This window comes from Macrotis lagotis, chromosome 2 (genome assembly GCF_037893015.1).
Source record: "Macrotis lagotis isolate mMagLag1 chromosome 2, bilby.v1.9.chrom.fasta, whole genome shotgun sequence".
In the NCBI taxonomy this organism is placed as follows: Eukaryota; Metazoa; Chordata; class Mammalia; order Peramelemorphia; family Peramelidae; genus Macrotis; species Macrotis lagotis.
Window position 1 is genome coordinate 280,808,183 of NC_133659.1, and position 20,043 is coordinate 280,828,225.

General features: G+C 35.8%; 1 protein-coding gene across 1 annotated transcript in view; it reads left to right on the forward strand.

Moving 5' to 3' along the window:
* PPM1H (protein phosphatase, Mg2+/Mn2+ dependent 1H) overlaps window positions 1-20,043 on the forward strand; it is a 318,199-nt gene that overhangs the window by 156,859 nt on the left and 141,297 nt on the right. Inside the window, 1 exon segment of the mRNA XM_074226229.1 lies at window positions 3,790-3,902. Within this exon segment, the coding sequence (XP_074082330.1) occupies window positions 3,790-3,902 (113 nt within the window).

The following is a 20,043-nucleotide window of genomic DNA, read 5'->3' on the forward strand; positions in this document are numbered from 1 at the left end:
ACATCTAATGAATGCTGTCACTCATCCATACTATTAAGTATTTAACAAATATTGATCCCATTGATAAAAAGAGAGGGACAATACTTTAGGCAATATCAATTTATTTAAATTTAGAATATTTATTAATAGTTACCATAGTTGCCATTTGTGAAATTTATATACTATTTAAATGAAACAAACTTATTTCAGTAAGTACGATTTTGACTTTGAACTGGGTCATTTCAGTACAGTGATATATTGATTGATATCTTGTGAAAGAAACTCCCCTAAACACAATATTTCTTATGTTTTTTGTTTGTTTTTAAATAATAAGTTAGAGAAAAGTGATATGTTATAGACCATTTGTTCTGTAGTATAGATTATGTTTGCACAGCATTTCCAACTTTATGAAAGGTTTCCTTATGTCACCTGTCATTACATCATTTAGTCCAATCTCCTTATTTTACAGAGTGTGAGGAAACAAGGGCCCATATAGGTTGTGACTAGTCTAAGTTTGTACAGCTAGTTATAGCAGTGCCAGAAATAGGTCTCCTAACATATGACCCTGCGTATTGCTTCATTTGTCTTTTCTTTTTTGTGTCTATATTCTATTATTTCCCTATTCCTATTTCTATCTTTTCTTTTTAGTAAAAAAAAAACTTAAATGCTTTTTCATTCATTCATCTGCACCTCCTTGCTTTCACTAATCATACTAATTGTGTGATTGAAATTACCTACACTAACTTCAAAACTTTACCCCATCTAGTTGAATAAACTAGAATGACCCTTGGCAAATTATGAAGTCTTTCAAGTTTATCTTTTCTCCATCCTCTTTCTTTGTATTGTAGCTTCCCCTTTCCTTTCCCTCTCCTTTTCCATTCCTTCCTTCTTTTTCAAATACTCATTGTATTCCTATAATTTAGCAGCCTATGTAATAGGAAATTATTGGTCCAGGAATCCTGGCTGTGTTTCTGAACTAGCTATATGATTTTGGGTGGGTCAGGTCAGCTAGCTTTATGGCTCCATGATCCCATGAAGAGGGATATAGCTCTAAGAAACAGATGTGTTACCCATTCACCTATTGTCATTCCCTTCTCCCCCACCATAAATCTCACCTCTCATAAATCTGTTTAGGGACCACAAAATATTCTGGGGGGGGTCTTTCTCTGGAACAGACAATTATTAACTTTTGGAGCGAGTCATAAACCACCTTCTCATGCATTTTTGAATGTATAAAATAAATTGTTTGCAATTGATTGCAAATGAAAAAATGCTTAAAATACCATTATTACATAATTTTTGAAAGTCCACAGATCCCAGCTTGAGAACCTTTGTTCAAACACTTAGGGAATAGTGGGACACCAATATATTTCACATACCATTCTACTGTTAAATCTCTTACTATTTTTTTCTAAGTGGGTAGACAAGCTATAGGTTCCTTTCCAGTCCAACATTTCAATCCATCAGTAAACATTTGTTTTGCTATTACTATGTGACTGTATTACCTATGAACCATAGTAAGTTTTGAAGATACAAAGAAAGGCAAAAACCTGTCTTCAAGGAGCTTATACATACATATATATATATATATATATATATATATATATATATATATATATACACACACACATATATATGTATATATATGTATATATGTGTGTGTATGTGTATATACATAATAATTTTTAATGTCATTTCTGGCATGTATTCTTTAATAATATTTATAACCCTGCTAATACTCCACATATATCTTCCCAATGCCATTTAGGTTACTTTGATTTTTCAGAAATTGTAGTGCTTTACATTTATTATCTTATTTGACCCTCATGATATCCCTTTGAGGTAGGTACTATTAATATCCTATTTTACAGTTGAGGAAACAGGCTCAGAGAGATTAGGTGATATGTTCCCACCTGAAGTAATGAACCATAAAGTCTTTCCCTAACTGTGGCCCCTGTTGCTTGAAGAAATCCAAATCAAGGGACAGGAGATTTAGCCCTGAATGATAGAGTAGAACCTGCATCTTTATAGGTCTGTTCTCAGGAGTAGAGTCAAAGATTGCCATCTCCCCTATATCTCATCTCTTGCTCTTGTCTCTCCTAATTTGCATCCTGTCTCTGTTTTCCCAAATTGTATAGATTCAGTGTAATTTTGAGCTATTTAGTTATTAAAGCTTAAAACTTCCACCAAGACTTTTGGGGTCCTTTTTATCTTGAGTTTGATGTGTTAGTTATTATTCAGTGAAATTTTTGCTGTTGCTGCACTTTCTCACCCTCTTCATTTATTATGTGGAAGCATAACTCTGTCATTTTATCTGTACCTTCAATGATGAAGTTTCTGCTGATAAATTATCAATAGAATTCCTCCTCCTTCATTAAGAGAGATATTACTGAATTTTGTTGTGAATTCTCCTAGGGTTTTATCACCTTTCTCATCTTTTGCTTTGGTGATAGTAGGAGAAAAAGAAGTAGGATCGGATCCAGTGGGGTGTTTTGTTCCTTGCTGTGTTGAATATATTTAATCATTTTAGTGATTTCCACTCCGCTTGTGAAAAAGAGAGCTCAGTAATTAGACTTTTTTGTGTATTACACAGGTCCAGATATTTAACCCTATTATCATTCTTGTGCTGTGCTTCATATCAGTTCATGTGGATTGTCTTAAAATCACTAGCCCCCTAATGATGGGGTCCATTTCTGTTGGTCCATTTGCTTCTAGTTATGTGCATCCCTACTTTCACCTTTTTCTACCTCTTACACTGTCATGTGATCTGGGTTTCCCAGTTTTGTTCCAGTATTGTGTGAGGGTAAGTAAATGTAAAGTGTTTTTAAAATTTTTAATAAGTTTAATATCATACTCATTTCCAAATATGTCCTTCCTAACTCCTAAGCTTACATACATCCTTGTTTGTAAATATATATATATATATATATATATAGTTAAATAAAACAAAGTATATTACTCAGTGACCATGCCTAAGAACATACACTGCATTTTATAGTTATAATAATAACTAATATATATAAGTACTTGCTCTATGCTAAGTGATATATAGTTATCTCATTTTATCCCCCATATACCCCTAAATGGTAGCTTCAATTATTATCCCCATTTTCAGATAACCAAACTAGGGATGTTACACAAGGTATGACCCTGGACCTAGAATCCAGAAGACCTGAATTCAAATATAGATCAGATGCTTAATAATTTTTGTCTCTGAGTAAATCACTTAACTAACTCTGCCTGCCTTAGTTTTCTCATCTGTAAAATGGGGCTAACAATAGTTTCTATTTCCCAGAGTTGTTGCATATATCAAATGAGTTATTTGTAAAGTGTTTTGGAAATTTTATCATTATTGCTATTATTAGTAGGAGCAATAGTAATAGTAGTTGTAGTAGCAATAGCAGCAGCAACTGCAGTAGTAATAATAACAATAGTCCCTGTGTGTCTACTGATAGGTAGAAAGTAAATATTCTTATCTCTCCCCTGTGGCTACAATTGAGCCTTATAAAATGTTTATTTTTTTTTGTTAGAATAGCACCAAAAAATATTTTTCTTTTATTTCTTTGAAAAATATTCAGATGCGCAACACTATTATTCTCTTCTTTGCATATTGAAATGTCCATATTAGTGGAACTTTAAAAAATCATAAAGCACTCTATAAATGCTAGAAGTTTTCATTATTTCTCAAATTTATCATCAGTTTTTGAAAAAAATCTTTAAATAAAAGGAGATCTTAGAATAGCAAAGGTGAGTCTTTGGCTAGTAAAATGATTTGACAGGATGAGCTGACATGATCCTTTTCTTTTTCAGGACCTGCAAATAGAACGAGAGAGGAGCACATATAATATATCTGGGGGCTGTACAGCCCTTGTTGTCATCTGTCTGTTGGGAAAACTATATGTGGCCAATGCTGGTGATAGCAGGTAGGCATGTAGTCAGCTTCTTTCTTACCTAATCCTTATGATTATTCATAATTTTAGTGCTTGAATAAAAGCCCTCACTGCTTAGTCATCTTTTTATTTCTAAAATGAGGATATTGGATTAAATAACCTCTAAGGTCCCTCCTAGCTTTATCAATCAATGGATAAATCTCCTAAAGGGCAGAGGTTATCTTTTTGTCTCTTTTTTTATCACTAGAACAATGTTTGGCACATATTAGACACAATATTGTGTTGACTTTATTCTTATTCTTTATATCCATTTTCACATTTATTGGTCACAGCTTAAGTGTGGCTGGAGGCATCTGCCAAATAGAAGTTTCTCCAGATGATTTTTTTTAATGCTATCTGTGGGAAAATTTTGCTGTCCTCATTGAGGACAAAAGACAATGACCTTTAATTCTCCAAACCATCCCTTCTGCTTTTCCTTCTATATCTCTGCTAGTTTTTCTCACCCAATCTACAGCAGAATATATTCTGCTACTAGATTGTGCAGTGGGTAAGGTACTGGGGCTGGAGTCAGGAAAACCTATGGTTTAATTTGGCCTCAGACACTGAACTGGTTGTATGATCATGGATAAGTCACTTAACCCAGGGTTGCTTCAATTTTCTCATCTGTAAAATGGAGATAATAATAGAACCTACTTCCTGGGACTTTTGTGAGGATCCAATGAGATAAACAATTATATAGATGATAGTTATAAATTTGCCATGATACCTGGCAAATAATTATCCCTATAGGAATGTAGCTATTAACTATTATTGTTTTTCATAAAGCTCTCTGGAGAGTGTGAATTATTTATACTCTAAAGCAAACTCATCTTGGAGCACAAATGAGAGTAAAATCCCATTTATCAAATGAGATATTTATAAATTACTTATCATGGGGTTTAATAACTGCTTGTTGCCTCATCTCCTTCCCCTCATCTAAGCTTCACAAGGGAATGGGCATTCTGTCTGATGTGTAAAATTTAAGGGTGAATAATGTGATGGAATTTATTTATTTTAACCATTTTTCATTTATGTCTTTTAAAACATATTTATATTAAGATATATTATAAGATAGTATATTTTAGAATATTACATTATATTGTAATATACTAGATATGTTTAATGTATTATGTCATATTATGTTATGTTGATTCATATTACATTATATCCTATCCTATCCTATTCATTTTTATAAACATATCAAATGTAATTGCAAACTTTTGCTGATGACTCAGACCCATCCCTATGTTCAGAAGCTATTGAGATCACTTAGGCTATTTACCTCTGTGGATTTTCTTGGAAGTTATTGATCTCCTTCTTCATTCTCATTCTACATAACCATAGGATTTGTCAACAGGCAATTGCACCTTCACAAAACTTACGTGAAAAACTAGGTTTGTTACAAGAAAAATGAACATGCAGATGGATTCCTAAGCAAGAGCAAAAAGTTCTCAATGCAAATAGAAGCTTGCATATTTATGACAGTACAACAATGGAAAGAGGAGGTAACATAAGTTTCCCCTAAACAGGAGTGGCGTAGGAGGAAGAAAGGTGAACTAAAGGTGGGGAAAGGACAAAACCCCTCCCGAAGGGGAGGAGTAAGGAAATGGCCAAAAGCATCAATCTTTTCCCTTGAGAGTTGCTAAACCATGGAGATAGGATGGTCTGCTTCTCTCTAAGTCCCAGCTGCACAGTCTAGTCCAGACTGGCTGGAGCCTGTCTTGGCTCCGAAAGACACAAAGGGAGTCCAGCTTGGGCTGCACAAAACAAATTAGGGCAGCTTGGGGTGGCAGGTGAGGAACTTCTTTCTTGACAGGTTCGGGGCCTCCCGCCTGTTCTGGGTCCAGTATTTCAGGAAAATATGGCAACTCAAGAAGAAAGATTAAGTTGGATTCAGGGCAACAGAGAAATGAATCATACAGGATAAACCAGCTCCCCTTAACATTCCATTCAAGCCTGGATTGGTTGGCTTGGTCCTAAAAGATTTATTCTTTATTACTTCCCATTTACACAATTCATCATGTCAAAGCTGTCCTGTTTGTCTGTGTTTCCTTCTGACATTTTATTTAATTCTATGCATTTTTAAAAAATGTTTATGACTTTCTTTCCTTCCTTTTCTTCCTTTCCTATCACTTTTTCACCTTCCCTCCTATCTCCTTCCCTTAAAAATTAAAAATAAAAACAAAATCCAATATACATAGTCAAGCCAAACAGATCCTCACACTGACTATGTTGGAAAATGTATGTCTCATTCTGTAACTCAAGTCCTTTACTACTCTGTCTGGAGGGGAGTAGCACATTTCATCATTGGTCCTTTGGAATGCTGCTTGGTTTTTATACTGATTGAAGTTCCTAAGATTTTCAAAAAATTTTTTTCCTTTAAAATGTTGCTGCTGTTGAAATTGTCCTTCTAATTCTATTCTCTTATCACTTCATATAAGTTCTCCCAGGTTCTTCTGAATCCAGCATTTCCTACTTCATAAAGTTCCACTGCATTCATCTAATATGGTTTGTTCAACTGGTACCCATGTATTGGGCACCACTTGAACCATTTCAGAATGGATCAAATGGGGGCAGCTAGGTGGCACAGTGGATAAAGCACCGGCCTTGGAGTCAGGAGTACCTAAGTTCAAACCTGGCCTCAGACACTTAATAATTATCTAGCTGTGTGGCCTTGGGCAAACCACTTAACCCCATTGCCTTGAAAAATCCAAAAAAAATGAAATAAAAAAAAAAAGAATGGATCAAATGGATCAAGAAGAATTCAACACAGATAGCAAGCTTGGCCTCAGAGCCAGCAAGAACTGGGTACAAATTCTGCATCTGACCCAAGTCTGTCTGTGTGACCTATCATGTGGAAGTATTTCTGTTACTGGATTTCAGTACAATTGATTTCTTTTATGTATTTAAAATCATTAAACTTAATTAGACCCAGTCTGACTTTAGCAGATGTTTGAGAAGTCAGTGATATAAAAAAAGGTTAAGAAGCCCCTGATGTCAAATTTAAATTCATCCTTATCTTATTGTCAAAAGAGAATCCCCTGAGATAAATAGGATTTTCCCTATTTTGCCAATGAGGGAACCAGAACTCAAAGAGATTTAAGTGAACTAGTAATAGTGAGAAGGAAGGTCTCTCCTGACTCAAGTTAATATTGTTCTTATGCATATAATGAATGTACACTTTCTATGCTTATCACTTCCTTAAAAGTAGGAACTTAATTCTTCTAAATATTTCCTCCACATAGTACAATTTTTGGTACACAGTAAGTCCTGAATGAATGAATAAATAAATACATTCACCACCATCCTTCTTGAGAACTAGCTACTTTTAGTCCACTTATGATTTGGAAACAGGGATTCTGTGAAGATTAAAATTGATCCTGTATTATTTTCTTATTAATCCTATTTGCAAGTAATTGGTTTTGACTTGTTAACTGCTTAAGTTATGGTTCTTTGTCTTTGAACATAGTTCAACATTTAACTGGCCTGAAATGAGTTAAGTTAAAAAATCCAACTCTCCTGTTCAAGGAACTTTACTGATCTTTGAGAATGTGTATGAACAGAAAGGGCATTTAGGCCAACTCCTTTGATTCCTCCAAGTTTCATCCTAAAAGTTTGGGTTGCTATTTTGTACCTTCTTACAGACTATGAGCACTTCTTAGTCTCATGAGAGATAAGGGGAGGGGGATTGTTGCTCGTTCCCTTTAACAAACTTCCAACCAATCATATTGTTTCCTGTTCCTTAGCTCTTCATTCTGTACTCCCCAAAAACCTACAAAAGGGGAATTATTCTTTTGTTTGAGGGCTTTGACATTCATGGAGCTGAGCTGTTGACTTATTAATTGATAGGTAGTATGCCCTTGCTAATAAATATTATCTTGCCCAGAGATCTGCCTCAGTTTTCCCCTTGTGAAAATATCAAATGCAGCAATACCTAGTGCCACATACATATAGATTAGAATCATTACAGATAATATAGTCAGAACTCAAACTGAGGACTTAACACTAGGTCCGTGGGGAGGTGGATTCATCAAGGAGAGGTGAAGAATTATCTTAAATGTTCATGAGCTCAGGTATAAGTTCTTTGTGGGTTTTTTTGGTCAGATTAAAAAATAGCCAGAGCCAATGTGTTGGCATGTATGTTTGGATCACAAAGAAAATGCAATTAACTTAGCCATTAACTCTGTTGTTAATGGTAGTTATAAGAAATTAAATTAGAGGTATTGGAATATCCAAGATAGGTAAGTGCACCATTGATTTAAGCATACTTTGAGAAATTTGTACATGTTATCACTTACTGACAGGCTCTAATGAAGGCAAGAGAGCTTAATTCAAACAAATGATTTGAGTTGGCAGTAGATGTGTGAACGGAGCCCTAATTAAATTAATGTACCATTTGTCCTTCTCTGTTGCCAGATAACTAGCTGCTATATGTTACATGTTGGCAGTTTTACTAACTCAGAGAAGTTATTATTGCAGACTTAGAAGTCTGTATCATGATTCCAATCAAATATGCTTAGATTGTAAGCTGTTGGTGGGCAAGAACCCATTTTTTCCCCTTGTATGATTTGTTTTATTGTCTAATAAATATTTGGGGAATTTTCTTCAGAAGTGGGATGAATATGAACTGAGCTATTGTTCCTACTCTGGTCCCCCCTGGCAATCAATGGCAGTTATTTATAAGGGACTAGGGGCAGAATGGAACATCACTAACTAAACTGACTTCCCATATGGCATTCTAAGCCTTTAAACTTTAACCATCTAAACCAGCCAGTTAAAGACCATCTCCTAATGTTGGACATTTCGAAGACTGTCTGTTTGCTTATAAAAAAAAATTGTTCATCTCTTGAACCCTTCAAAGTTACCCAGCAGGAAAAGAATGGCCTTTTTAGTGAGACAACCATATGACTTTAACTGCTTAAAAGCTAATCGGTCCCTTCTCAATTTCTGACCTGGTATACCTTAACCACCTCCTTGAATAGGAGTTCTTTTGTTATTATTGTTTTTAAAAATCTTTCAAAATAAGTGGTAATTAACTGAAAATTCATAACACTCTGTATTTTATTTTATGCATTTAGATATATCATTTTGAGAGCAGATCCACAGGATTCCTCAGATTCCTAAAGGATACAAAAAGAGCTAAGGGATCAGGACTAAAAAAATAGGTTTTTTATAATATTTAAATGAAATCAACTTGCAGGTAACCGATCTTGTACTTTGGGAGTAGCATGGTAATTTCTGTGATCTGGATGACACCACTCTTAATTTACTTATTTTTTAAAGAAAAATTTGGTGCAGTATAGTTTATTTAACTTCACCAAAAAAACTCAAAAGATACAAAGCATATAGCATAAGCAGATAGAATGAATATATAAGGCACTCTATGCAGGTTCTCTAAGAAGAAATTGAATATGGGACTGCCAACACTCCAACTCTCTTGCTCACATCTAGGGTCTTAGGCAGTCCCTCCAGGACTCACAGTGACCCCTGTGGTTTGGACTTCCATCATGCCTGCGATGACTGAATAATTCATTGTAACAATGGTGGAGGGATAGGTGGGTGGTAAGGTTTAAACTCTGGTACTCCCATATCTCTAGATGCATAGCCCTCATGGACAGTCTTCAATTTTTGAGTTATATTGCTCACGATATCATCTATCTTTTGGGAAGGTTTCTAAAGACCAGATTTTCACACTCTAGAATTGGGAAGTGTCTTTTTCTTTAGTCAAACTCATGGTTTTTTTTTTCTCCATGTTTTTACACTCTTTAAGACAGAGAAGTTATTATTTCAGACTTAGAAATCTGTATAATTATTCCAATTAAATGTGCTTAGATTATAAGCTGTTGGTGGGCAGGAACCCATTTTTTTCCCTTATATGATTTGTTTCATTGTCAAGTGACAGACTCATTGCTGTAAAACTAATTATTTGGGGACTTTTCTTCAGAAGTGGAATGAATATGAACTGATCAATTATTCTTATTCTGGTCCCCCTTGAAATCAATGACACTCATTTATAAGTTATTTATGGAGGGGCAGAATAAGCATGCTATTGATTCCTTGCTCTCTCTTATTGACCTTCTCTCTTCCCTGTCAGTAATCTAATTTCAAATTCCTAGCATTTGGAGGTCTTTTCAGATTTAGAGAAGAAAGAGAGTATTGATATAGGAAAAACTGAGAGGCAGTAATAATAATAATAATAATAATAATATATTGGGGGGATCATTTTTGGCATTCAATTAGCTATCTCTCCCATAGCCTGGAATGCCTTCCCCCACATCTGAGGTCTCATATATGAAGCAGGAGAATTCAAATACATATAGAAGACCTACTCACAGTAATTCAGAAAAAGAATGTAGATTCAAAAGGACAATAAATGAGGCTGGTGATGCTCTCACAGCATCTTCTCACTTAAATCCAGTTCACATGCTTATCATGGCATCACCTTCCTGATGTCACAGTCTTCTTTGAGAATTAAGTACAAACATCAAAATAACAACAGTTATGTGGATGAAGACAACATAGATTGGAAACAGTACTTAGGGTCAATAAGACCTAGTTCAAATGCTGCTCCTTCATGAAAGTTTTCCCTCCATTCACCCTCCCATCCAACCATACTGGTCTTTTGTTCTTCTTCACCCAACCACCACAATCCATCTGCCATCTCTGTTACTTTGTCTCTTTTGCCTAGAATACCCTCCGTCCTTACTTTCACCTCTAAGAATCCTTTACTTCCAGCAAGATTCTATTCAGATACCACCTTAGGTAGGAGCCCTTTCCTGGTCCTTCTCCTCCTAGCCACTCCCACCCCCTCCCAATACATCCCCACAAAACTGGTGCCTTCTCCTCTAAGATTAGTTCTTTTCTTTTTCTATATGGATCTTGTAGATAGATGAATAATGGATGGATGGATAGATAGATTGATCTTTGTCCCCTGTTAAGAATCTATATTCTGTATCTCCCTCAATAGAATATGACCTCTAATAGTTCAGAAACTGTTTCTGGTGTGTGTGTGTGTGTATGTGTGCATATGTGAGTGTGTGTATATGTGAGTGTGTGTGTGTATATGTGTATGTGTCTAGGCACTTATCACAGTACCTAGAATATAGTAAGCACTGGATAAATGCTCACTGATTGATTTGTTGCTTACCTTTCACTCAAAACCAAGGATGAATTATACCTCTTTGAGGATATTACCTTTTTCTGACCCAGTAAAATAGCGAGGCATTCTATAAAAATGTTTCCAACCCAAGAAATTGTTTATGATGGATTTTAGATTCCCTCATACAGATGTCTCATGTTAGACCTTCCATACACTGTTAGCTTATGGGAAATGATCCATCTATCAAATCTTTCACAGAATGACCCAGCAGGAAAAGACCGGCCTTTCCAGTGAGCTTATAATTTGACAGTGGCCTTCCTCTGAGTTTCAAAATGTTTGATGTGCTTTCACTGGTCAAATTAAATTTAAGGTTAAAATACACTCTCTTTGGGAGATGGATGTAAAATGTGGAATAAGGAGGAGGCCAAAATAAAACATCATGCTAAAAAGCTTGAGGCTCTAAGCTCTTACCTTCTACTCATTCTTTTACTTTTTATCTTGGATCACATACTTTTTACCCATTTATCTCTAGGGGATCAGAGAGGAGGGGAGGGAAGTACTCTAATACATATTTTTTGATGCCTACTAAGTACCCTGTGATGTACTACTGAAATATTGTGGAAGGGGCAAAGGATCGACGAGGCATAGTTCTTGATCTCAACAAAGTAGGAAATTGGTTATTATATTTACTATATTATTTTTATTATATGTAAGGTGGTATGGCAAACCAAATGTCCATGAGAGGGTAAGTGATGATAACACATAAAAATGTCATCTATGACTGTCTTGCAGCAGATGGAAGGATGTAAATGCCAGATGATAGGCAGGAATTTAATAACTAAAAAATTTTTTTTACTGTTCTTTGACCCTGATCAAGTTCTTAAAAAAAACTTCCTAAAAGGTTTGAGATTGTGCTTGATTAGGTTGAAAGTGAAGAAGATGCATTAGGTTGGCTCCTAGAGGGACGTCTTTTATTCAGAGTGGAAGAGAGCAAACTCAGCATATGAGAGATGGAAAAAAAAGATGCACTTGTATGCCTTCCACATCATGACTTTCTCCATCATAGTTTCAATATATCACAGATTGGCATAAGAAATTAAATGGGAATTTTGGAGGAGTTTTTAAGAAGTTGCATGTGAAGCCCAATAGATGACATAGAAAAAGTTTAGAAACTCAGAAATGCATAAAATATGTGTGTGGTATTGCATATTATCAACTTATTTTTGATATCATGATAATTTGCACTTCTTCTCTGATGCAAAGGAAGGGTCAAAAGATTTTATGCAGATTTTCCAGATCATGAGTGTGCTGCATACCTAACCCCCCATGATGTGAAAGGAATAACTATATTTCCTTGCCCCAAATCACATCCTGGAGCCATGAAGCTATTATTGCAAGGGGTCTGGCAATCCATATACACACAAAAAAATCAATTTGATCTTCATTTAGTGCCAATCTAATATGTAGCATATTGTAATATGCTACAGTATAATAAACCAACAAATACATGTTTGCAATTTCCACAGTGAAATTTCATCTAGCACTGTTTTTACAAAATGTGGATAGAATCATAAGTAAAGTAGATAAAAGAGTCAGTCCAAAATTAGAAAACGTAGGATCAGACCCTCCCTCAGACACATACTGGCTGTGAAACCCAGGGGACCCCAGTAAGGGGAAGATAGGTGGTGCAGTGTATAGGGTGCCCAGCCTGGAGTAGGTAAATCCAGCCTTAGACACTTAATAGCTGAGTGACTCTAGGCAAGTCACTTCACCCTTTTTGCCTCAGTTTCCTTATCTATAAAATGAGCTAGAAAAGAAAATGATAAGTTCTAGTTTCATTACCAATAAAATCCCAAATAAGATCATGAAGAGTTGGAAAATGAGCAAGAGCAACAACAATACTCACAGATAACCCATTTCAGACCAGGGTTTGTAGAGCAGGTGTGCCAATCTGCTTTGATAGAAGGAGTTTCTGCATTCCAATGAAATCACAAGTCAGATGAAAAAAAGATGCTATTATAATTAATAAAAATAAAAATTGAATTAAATGTCACTGAATTCATAGCAACATTTTATAATCATGTATTTCCTCAACTCACAAATGCATAATCTTAAATAAGTGATTTAATCTTTCAGCAGCACAAAAAAGGAGTCTGTTCCATAAGCATTTATTAAGCCCATACTAGTACAAGGCTAAGCTGTGAAGTGTACTGCTATCCTGGATCATTTTCTAATCAAAAAGAACTGGTTGCTGAAGTAATAACAATAGCATTTTATATATATATATATATATATATATATATATGTGTGTGTGTGTGTGTGTGTATATAAATTAATTTTATATATTATATATTTATATATGCATAATGCTTTAAGGATGCTTTACAAATTTCATCTCATTTGCTCCTCACAACAACCATATAAGGTATGTACTGTATATAAATGTTCTTAATTTGGAAGTAAAGGCAGGGGAAAGTCTTGCAACTTATATATCTTTGTAGGGAACCCATTGAGTGAAGCAGATTTTTTAAAAGACAAGTAGAAAAGATAGAATCAAAATGTTATAATTTCATGACTGCAAAATCTTGTAAGAAGAATTGTCAGATAGGCTAAAGCCCCTAGCGAACTCATTGCTTGTATTGAATGCTAAGGATGACAAAAGTGTTGTTTTGTGGAATTTTTAAAGTTATGTTGGGGTCAAGAGAAATATCAAAAAAGAGATAAAGACTCCTTCCTGGAATATCTTCATTCCTTACTTTAGTTTTATAAAGTCTCTCTTCCTTATTAATTCTCCTTGCTAACTGTATGGGATGTTCATGAGGGTCTAGCACCACCAATGTGAGGGCTTGCTGAGCCCTTTTCAGTGTGCTCATTCACCTTTGATGTCCACCTGTCATCCAACTCTCTCACCTGTGGCTCCAAGAAGCTGTAACATGCTCAGGGGCCACATCTTGGTAAATCATCTCAGCAAAGGGGCTAACCCAGATTGGGAGTAACTGAAAGACTTCAAACCCATTGGTGAGTTAAGGGGACATTTATCCAAGAATGTGAAGATTTTCCCTGGAGGAATGGGTGGATGAGAATAATTTGTTCCAATGGCTATGATAGCAGGTACTATGGAAAGCCTAGAGCTTGGTCAGACATAGAAGATGCCAGAGTAATCCACTGTGTTCTGGGTCATTGACTCCATTTTGATTTTTCACCTGCCACTGGACTTGGATGATTCAGGAATAGAGAGAATGAGATTGAGGATTTTACACAACTCTAACTCATTTAAATCCAATTGGCCCAGTGATGTCATTGGTCCTTTTTAAAAACAAAGGAAGAACAACAATTTTTTTTTACATTGCTTATTTTGAGCAAAGACTTAAAAGATCCCAAATGACTCTAGAATTCCAAATCTAGAACCAAACTTAACAAAAGGCAAGAATTAAATTGGATTTTCTAATATAAAAAACTATTTTTTTAAAGTACATGGTGTTTTGTATACAAGACTCCAGACCATTTCCCAGTGTAGAGGAAAAAAATTATAAGATAAGGGGAAAAAAAGGTTTAACTTCTATGTATCTTAGAAATAAATCTTGTAGGCAGCTAGATGGCACAGTGGATAGAGCACCAGCCCTGGAGTCAGGAGTACCTGAGTTCAAATCCTCAGATTCTTAATAATTACCTAGCTGTGTGGCCTTGGGCAAGCCACTTAACCCCATTGCCTTGCAAAAACCTAAAAAAAAATCTGGTACATCATGTAACATTAATGTGTTTTAAGAAATCTTTAACAGAAATTCACTTTCAGAAGTTCTACCTTAAAAAGTAGGATGTTTTTCTAAATTCAGTTAACTCCAACTTAGATACATCATCAAAAACTAACAATAAACTTAGAAGAAGTTATTAGCTTTAATATATACTTCATCTAAGCAGTTTTATTCTCATAGAAGGTATTTGTATTGAATCCTTAGTTAAGTCTCTCCTAGTTCCTTCCTCTTGGCCTCTGGTTCAGACTACTTTGTAGCATTGTATTTGTTCTCTCTATATTCCAAATATATTTATATGCATACTGATTATTATCCCTCCTATCATTAGAATATAATGATCTGATGAGATGAGATTATTTTATGTATTGGATTCGTGGGAAACTGAATGTTGCAGTAGATAGAGCACTGGCCTGGAGTCAAGAAGACATGGGTTCAAATCCAACCTCAGAAACGTATAGTTGGGTGACCTTTGGCAAACCACTTACTCCCTCCCTGCCAGAGTTGAGAACTATAAAATGGGAAGAATACTGCCACCTACCTTCCTGCAATATTGTAATGATCAAATGAAATTGTAAAGCAAAGCCCTTCAAACCTCAAAGTGGTACATAATTGCTAGCTATTATAGAATTAATTCAGTAGCTATGATTCCAGGATCAGTGCTAACCCGTTATCACTCCTTAAAAATGCATTTCAAAATATAATCTCTGGTTCTCATATGTAAAAGAGCAAATATATATATATATATATATATATATCTTGAGAGAGAGAGTTAAAATGAGTTAAATGTACTACAAAAGTCTTTTTTAAGACAAATAAAAAATTCAGATAATTAGCAAATGTTAGCCAATATATACTGGTAATTTTTTGCAGTAATTTTTCACTCATGTCTGACTCCTGTGACCCCTCTTTGAAGTTTTCTTGGCAAAGATACTAGAGTGGTTTGCCATTTTGTTCTCTAGCCCATTTTACAAATGAATAAACTCAGGCAGATATGGTTAAATGACTTGCCCAAGATCACACAGAATCTGAGGCCAGATTTCAATTCACAAAGATGATGCCAGTCATCTGGTCCTGATGCCAGACCCAGCTCTCTATCTTTTGTGCCACCTAGCTGACCATATTAGTTAGTTAGAAGAATAGTTCATATCTGGGCTTGTGAGTAGTTTATTTTAGTCTATTGTTTTTCTCTTCTTTGGTGGTGATGAAGTGATAAATTTAATGACTGAATCACTTTTTTTTTAAATTCCTTCCTCTGCTGTTTTAATGTTTATTGTTATCATTTATTATAGATTTTGTTACCAAAGGCAGCCTAGATTGGCTAAGACAGTTAATAGTAAAAGAAGAGGCCAGGGCAGTTAACTATTAAGGACAACAGCAATATTATAATTATTTTCATCACTGAGTGGCACATATGAACAATATACCTAAGTCATTATTTTTAGAATGCTTTTCAGGAAGTAGTTTGATTTGATGCTAATGAAGAAAATAAGTATTAGCTAAATAGCTTACAGCCAAAATAAGTCACCAATGCTGTCTATACTTTTGAAGTTCAAGCATGTGGATCATATTTATGGTTCTCACTTAGGTTTGTGTTTCATCTCTCTAGCATATCCTCAAGATCTGAATTCTAGGCCTGGCTCTGCCCATTATTGACAAGTCATTTTAATTCTTTAAGTGTTATTTTTCTCATCTCTAAAATGGAAGTTATAATACATGGCCTATCAACTTTGCAGGTTTGGCAAGTCAACAAGAATTTATTAAGACTCTGGTTATATATCAGACACAGATAAAGACTAGAACAGTCCTTGCCCTCAAGGAGCTTACATTCTAATACAGAGAAGACAGCATACAAACAGATATGTATCAAAAGATATATTGGATACTGTTTGGAGATAATCTCAAAGGGAAGACCCTAGCATTAAGAGGGAGGGGGAGAGTCAGGGTCGTGGGAAGCTCAGGCTTTTCGCAGAAGTTGGAATTATGAGCATTAAATGAAGTGTATATGAAAACCTGTTGAAAGATTTTAGAAGGTGACTGTGGTATTACTACCTGTGACATCAATTTCAAAGAAGTAGGACTATCAATCACCTCAAAGTAGCCTAAATATGGTTCTGCCATTAATCATGCTAGATCTTTAATTATCACTTTTTGATGAAAAGTAGAAACATTGCAGTTCAGAAAATAGAGGACTGAGCCCAGAGTAGTAGTCTGGGAGTTATACACACACACACACACACACACACACACACACACACACACACACGCACACACACATCTTTTTTAAGATGAATAAAAAATTCAGATGATTAACATATATTAGCGTGTGTGTATGTGTGTGTGTGCGTGTGTGTGTGTGTGTCTGTCTGTCTGTGAAGTTCCAGGTCTGAACCCATGCAAATATAGTCTAATGATAATGACTTCTGTTTTCCTTATTATGAGAAACACTTTACAGGAATTATCCCATTTGAGACTCACAGCAACCCACTGAGATAATATTCTGTAGGTATGCCTATCTTTTTATAGATAGGCAAAATGTGTCTCAGAGAGCAATTTGCCCATCATCACACTGCAAGTAATATTCAGGAGGAGGATTTGAAACCAGGTCCTTCTGGCTCAAAATCCATCACTCCTTCCACCATGCTGTGACAGCATTATGGAACCCATAATAAAACTAGATTATATTAGACTGCATTAAATGGAGCATCATCCCCATATCAGGAAGGGTATAGTCCTGTGATCCTGGTCTGAACTTATCTAGGGTGTTGGTTGCAATTAAGAGGATTATCAATTAGGGAAAGCATTAACAAACTGGTTAGCGCACATCCATAGGAAAATGACCCAAATAATAGAAAACCTTGTCATGTGAGAATTGTAGTCAAAACTGAGAATTTTTGGCAAAGAGACTGAGAGAAACAGGGAGCTAACATCATGATAGCTGTCTTCAAATATTCATAGGGTTGACAGGTCAACAGAGGATGAAATTTCTTGTTCTTGCCTCTGCCCTGCAAGGGCAGAGCTAGAAGCAATGTATGGGGGTCAAGAGATGATTTATGTTCATTATATAGAAACTTCTAAACAGAGCCATTTTTTTTAGATTTTGGCAAGGCAAATAGGGTTAAGTGGCTTGCCCAAGGCCACACAGCTAGGTAATTATTAAGTGTCTGAGACCGGATTTGAACCCAGGTACTCCTGACTCCAGGGCCGGTGCTTTATCCAATGTGCCACCTAGCCACCCCTAAACAGAGCCATTCTAAAGTAGAATGGACTGGGAAGACTGATTTCCCTATCCCAAGATGTACTTAAGTGAAGAATATTTGATTACAAGTTGAGGATGCTGTGAAGAAAATGCTTTTTTTTTCCAAGTAGAAATTTGACCAGATGACACATGAGATCCTCTCTAACACTAATTCATTTGTTGTGTGGGATGAAACGATCATAAATTTAGTGACTTTGGAGTCCACTCAGCTCTTTAGTCAACAGATGAGGAAACTGAGGTTGGGAGAGGTTAAAAACACTCTACTTGCTCAAGGTTACACATACACTAATTGAAAGAAACTGGATTGGAACTCAGGTCTTTCTGACTCTCAAGTCCAGTTCTCTACCCACTGTGGCTACCTTTTTCTTCAGGTTTGTCTAACTCTCTGTGACCCCAATTGGTGGTTTTCTTCACAAAGATACTGGAGTGGTTTGTTCCGTCTCCAGCTCCTTTTACAGATGAGGAAGCAGGGTTAAATGACTTGTCCAGGGTCACACAACTAGTATCTGAACCTTGATTTGAACTCAGGAAAATGAGTCTTCCTGACTCCAGACACGATGTTCCATTTACTGCACCATCTTAATCCTCTTCAGTCTATTTGTATTGCCAGCTTTGGATACTGTGCATTCTGGAATCCAGGATATGATAGTTAAAAGTAAGAAATGCTAAAACCAGTAGGACATAATAGTAGTGAAAATGTACTATGTGGGGGCGGCTAGGTGGCATAATGGATAAAGCACCGGCCTTGGAGTCAGGAGTACCTGGGTTCAAATCCGGTCTCAGACACTTAATAATTACCTAGCTGTGTGGCCTTGGGCAAGCCACTTAACCCAGGTTGCCTTGCAAAAAACCTAAAAAAAAAATGTACTACTTAACATATAACCAAATACTGATATAAGATATTTCAAGGAATCATCTAAATTATTTTATTATGTAGAAAGTAGTTTGTTGGGTTTTTTTTAAATAACATTGAGGGGTGGCTAGGTGGTATAGTGGATAGAGCACTGGCCCTGGAGTCAGGAGTACCTGAGTTCAAATCCAGCCTCAGACACTTAATAATTGCCTAGCCGTGTGGCCTTGGGCAAGCCACTTAACCCCATTGCCTTACAAAAAACCTAAAAAAAAATTGAAGAATTGCTTTAGAGATTATATAATTCATTTGGTTCTACAAAGCTGGGTTACAATGGCATCCACTCTGATGAATTTAATATTTGTTGAATACTTACTTGGACAAGCACGATGATGTGATAGTGGTAGTAGTTTACCTTCAGCTACTCACACCTCCTTGTATGTGATTGCTAGGTGACAGATGAGGTTAAATAGCCCAGCTTGTGATTCTTTGGACCTAATTGACCCAGGTGAATATTGGACCTCATTAGTTGGCCTCTTCAGTCCCACACATTTGTTCTTGGATTAGACTGATCAAGATTGACTTCAGTTGAACAGTAGTAGGTATTATGGGAGCAAAACTATTAAATTGAGCATGGTTTATGCCCCTGAAATATGGCAGATTGTTCATCTTTCCAGTCCATTTCTTCTTTTGTGTCCACCTGCTACATTCTAACCATTTATTGCCTCTCACCTGAACTATTACAGAAACATCCAAGTTTTTCTTTTGTTTGGTTATTTATTTATTTGTTTATTAATTTATTTTTGGGTTTTGCAATTTTCCTCCAATCTCGCTTCCTTCCCCCCACCTCACCCCCACAGAAGGCAGTCTGTTAGTCTTTAAATTGTTTCCATGATATACATTGATCTAAGCTGAATGTGATGAGAGAGAAATCATATCCTTAAGGAAGAAAAATAAAGTATAATAGATAGCAAAATTATATAATAAGATAACTCCACTTTTCTTTGTCTGGCTATAGATGGTATTCTCCATCACAAATACTCCAAAATTGTGCCTGATTGTTGCACTGAAGGAATGAGCAAGTCCATTAAGGTTGATCATCACCCCCATGTTGCTGTTAGGGTATACAATGTTCTTCTGTCTCACCATCCATTTTATCTTGAACGCTACTGTGGTAT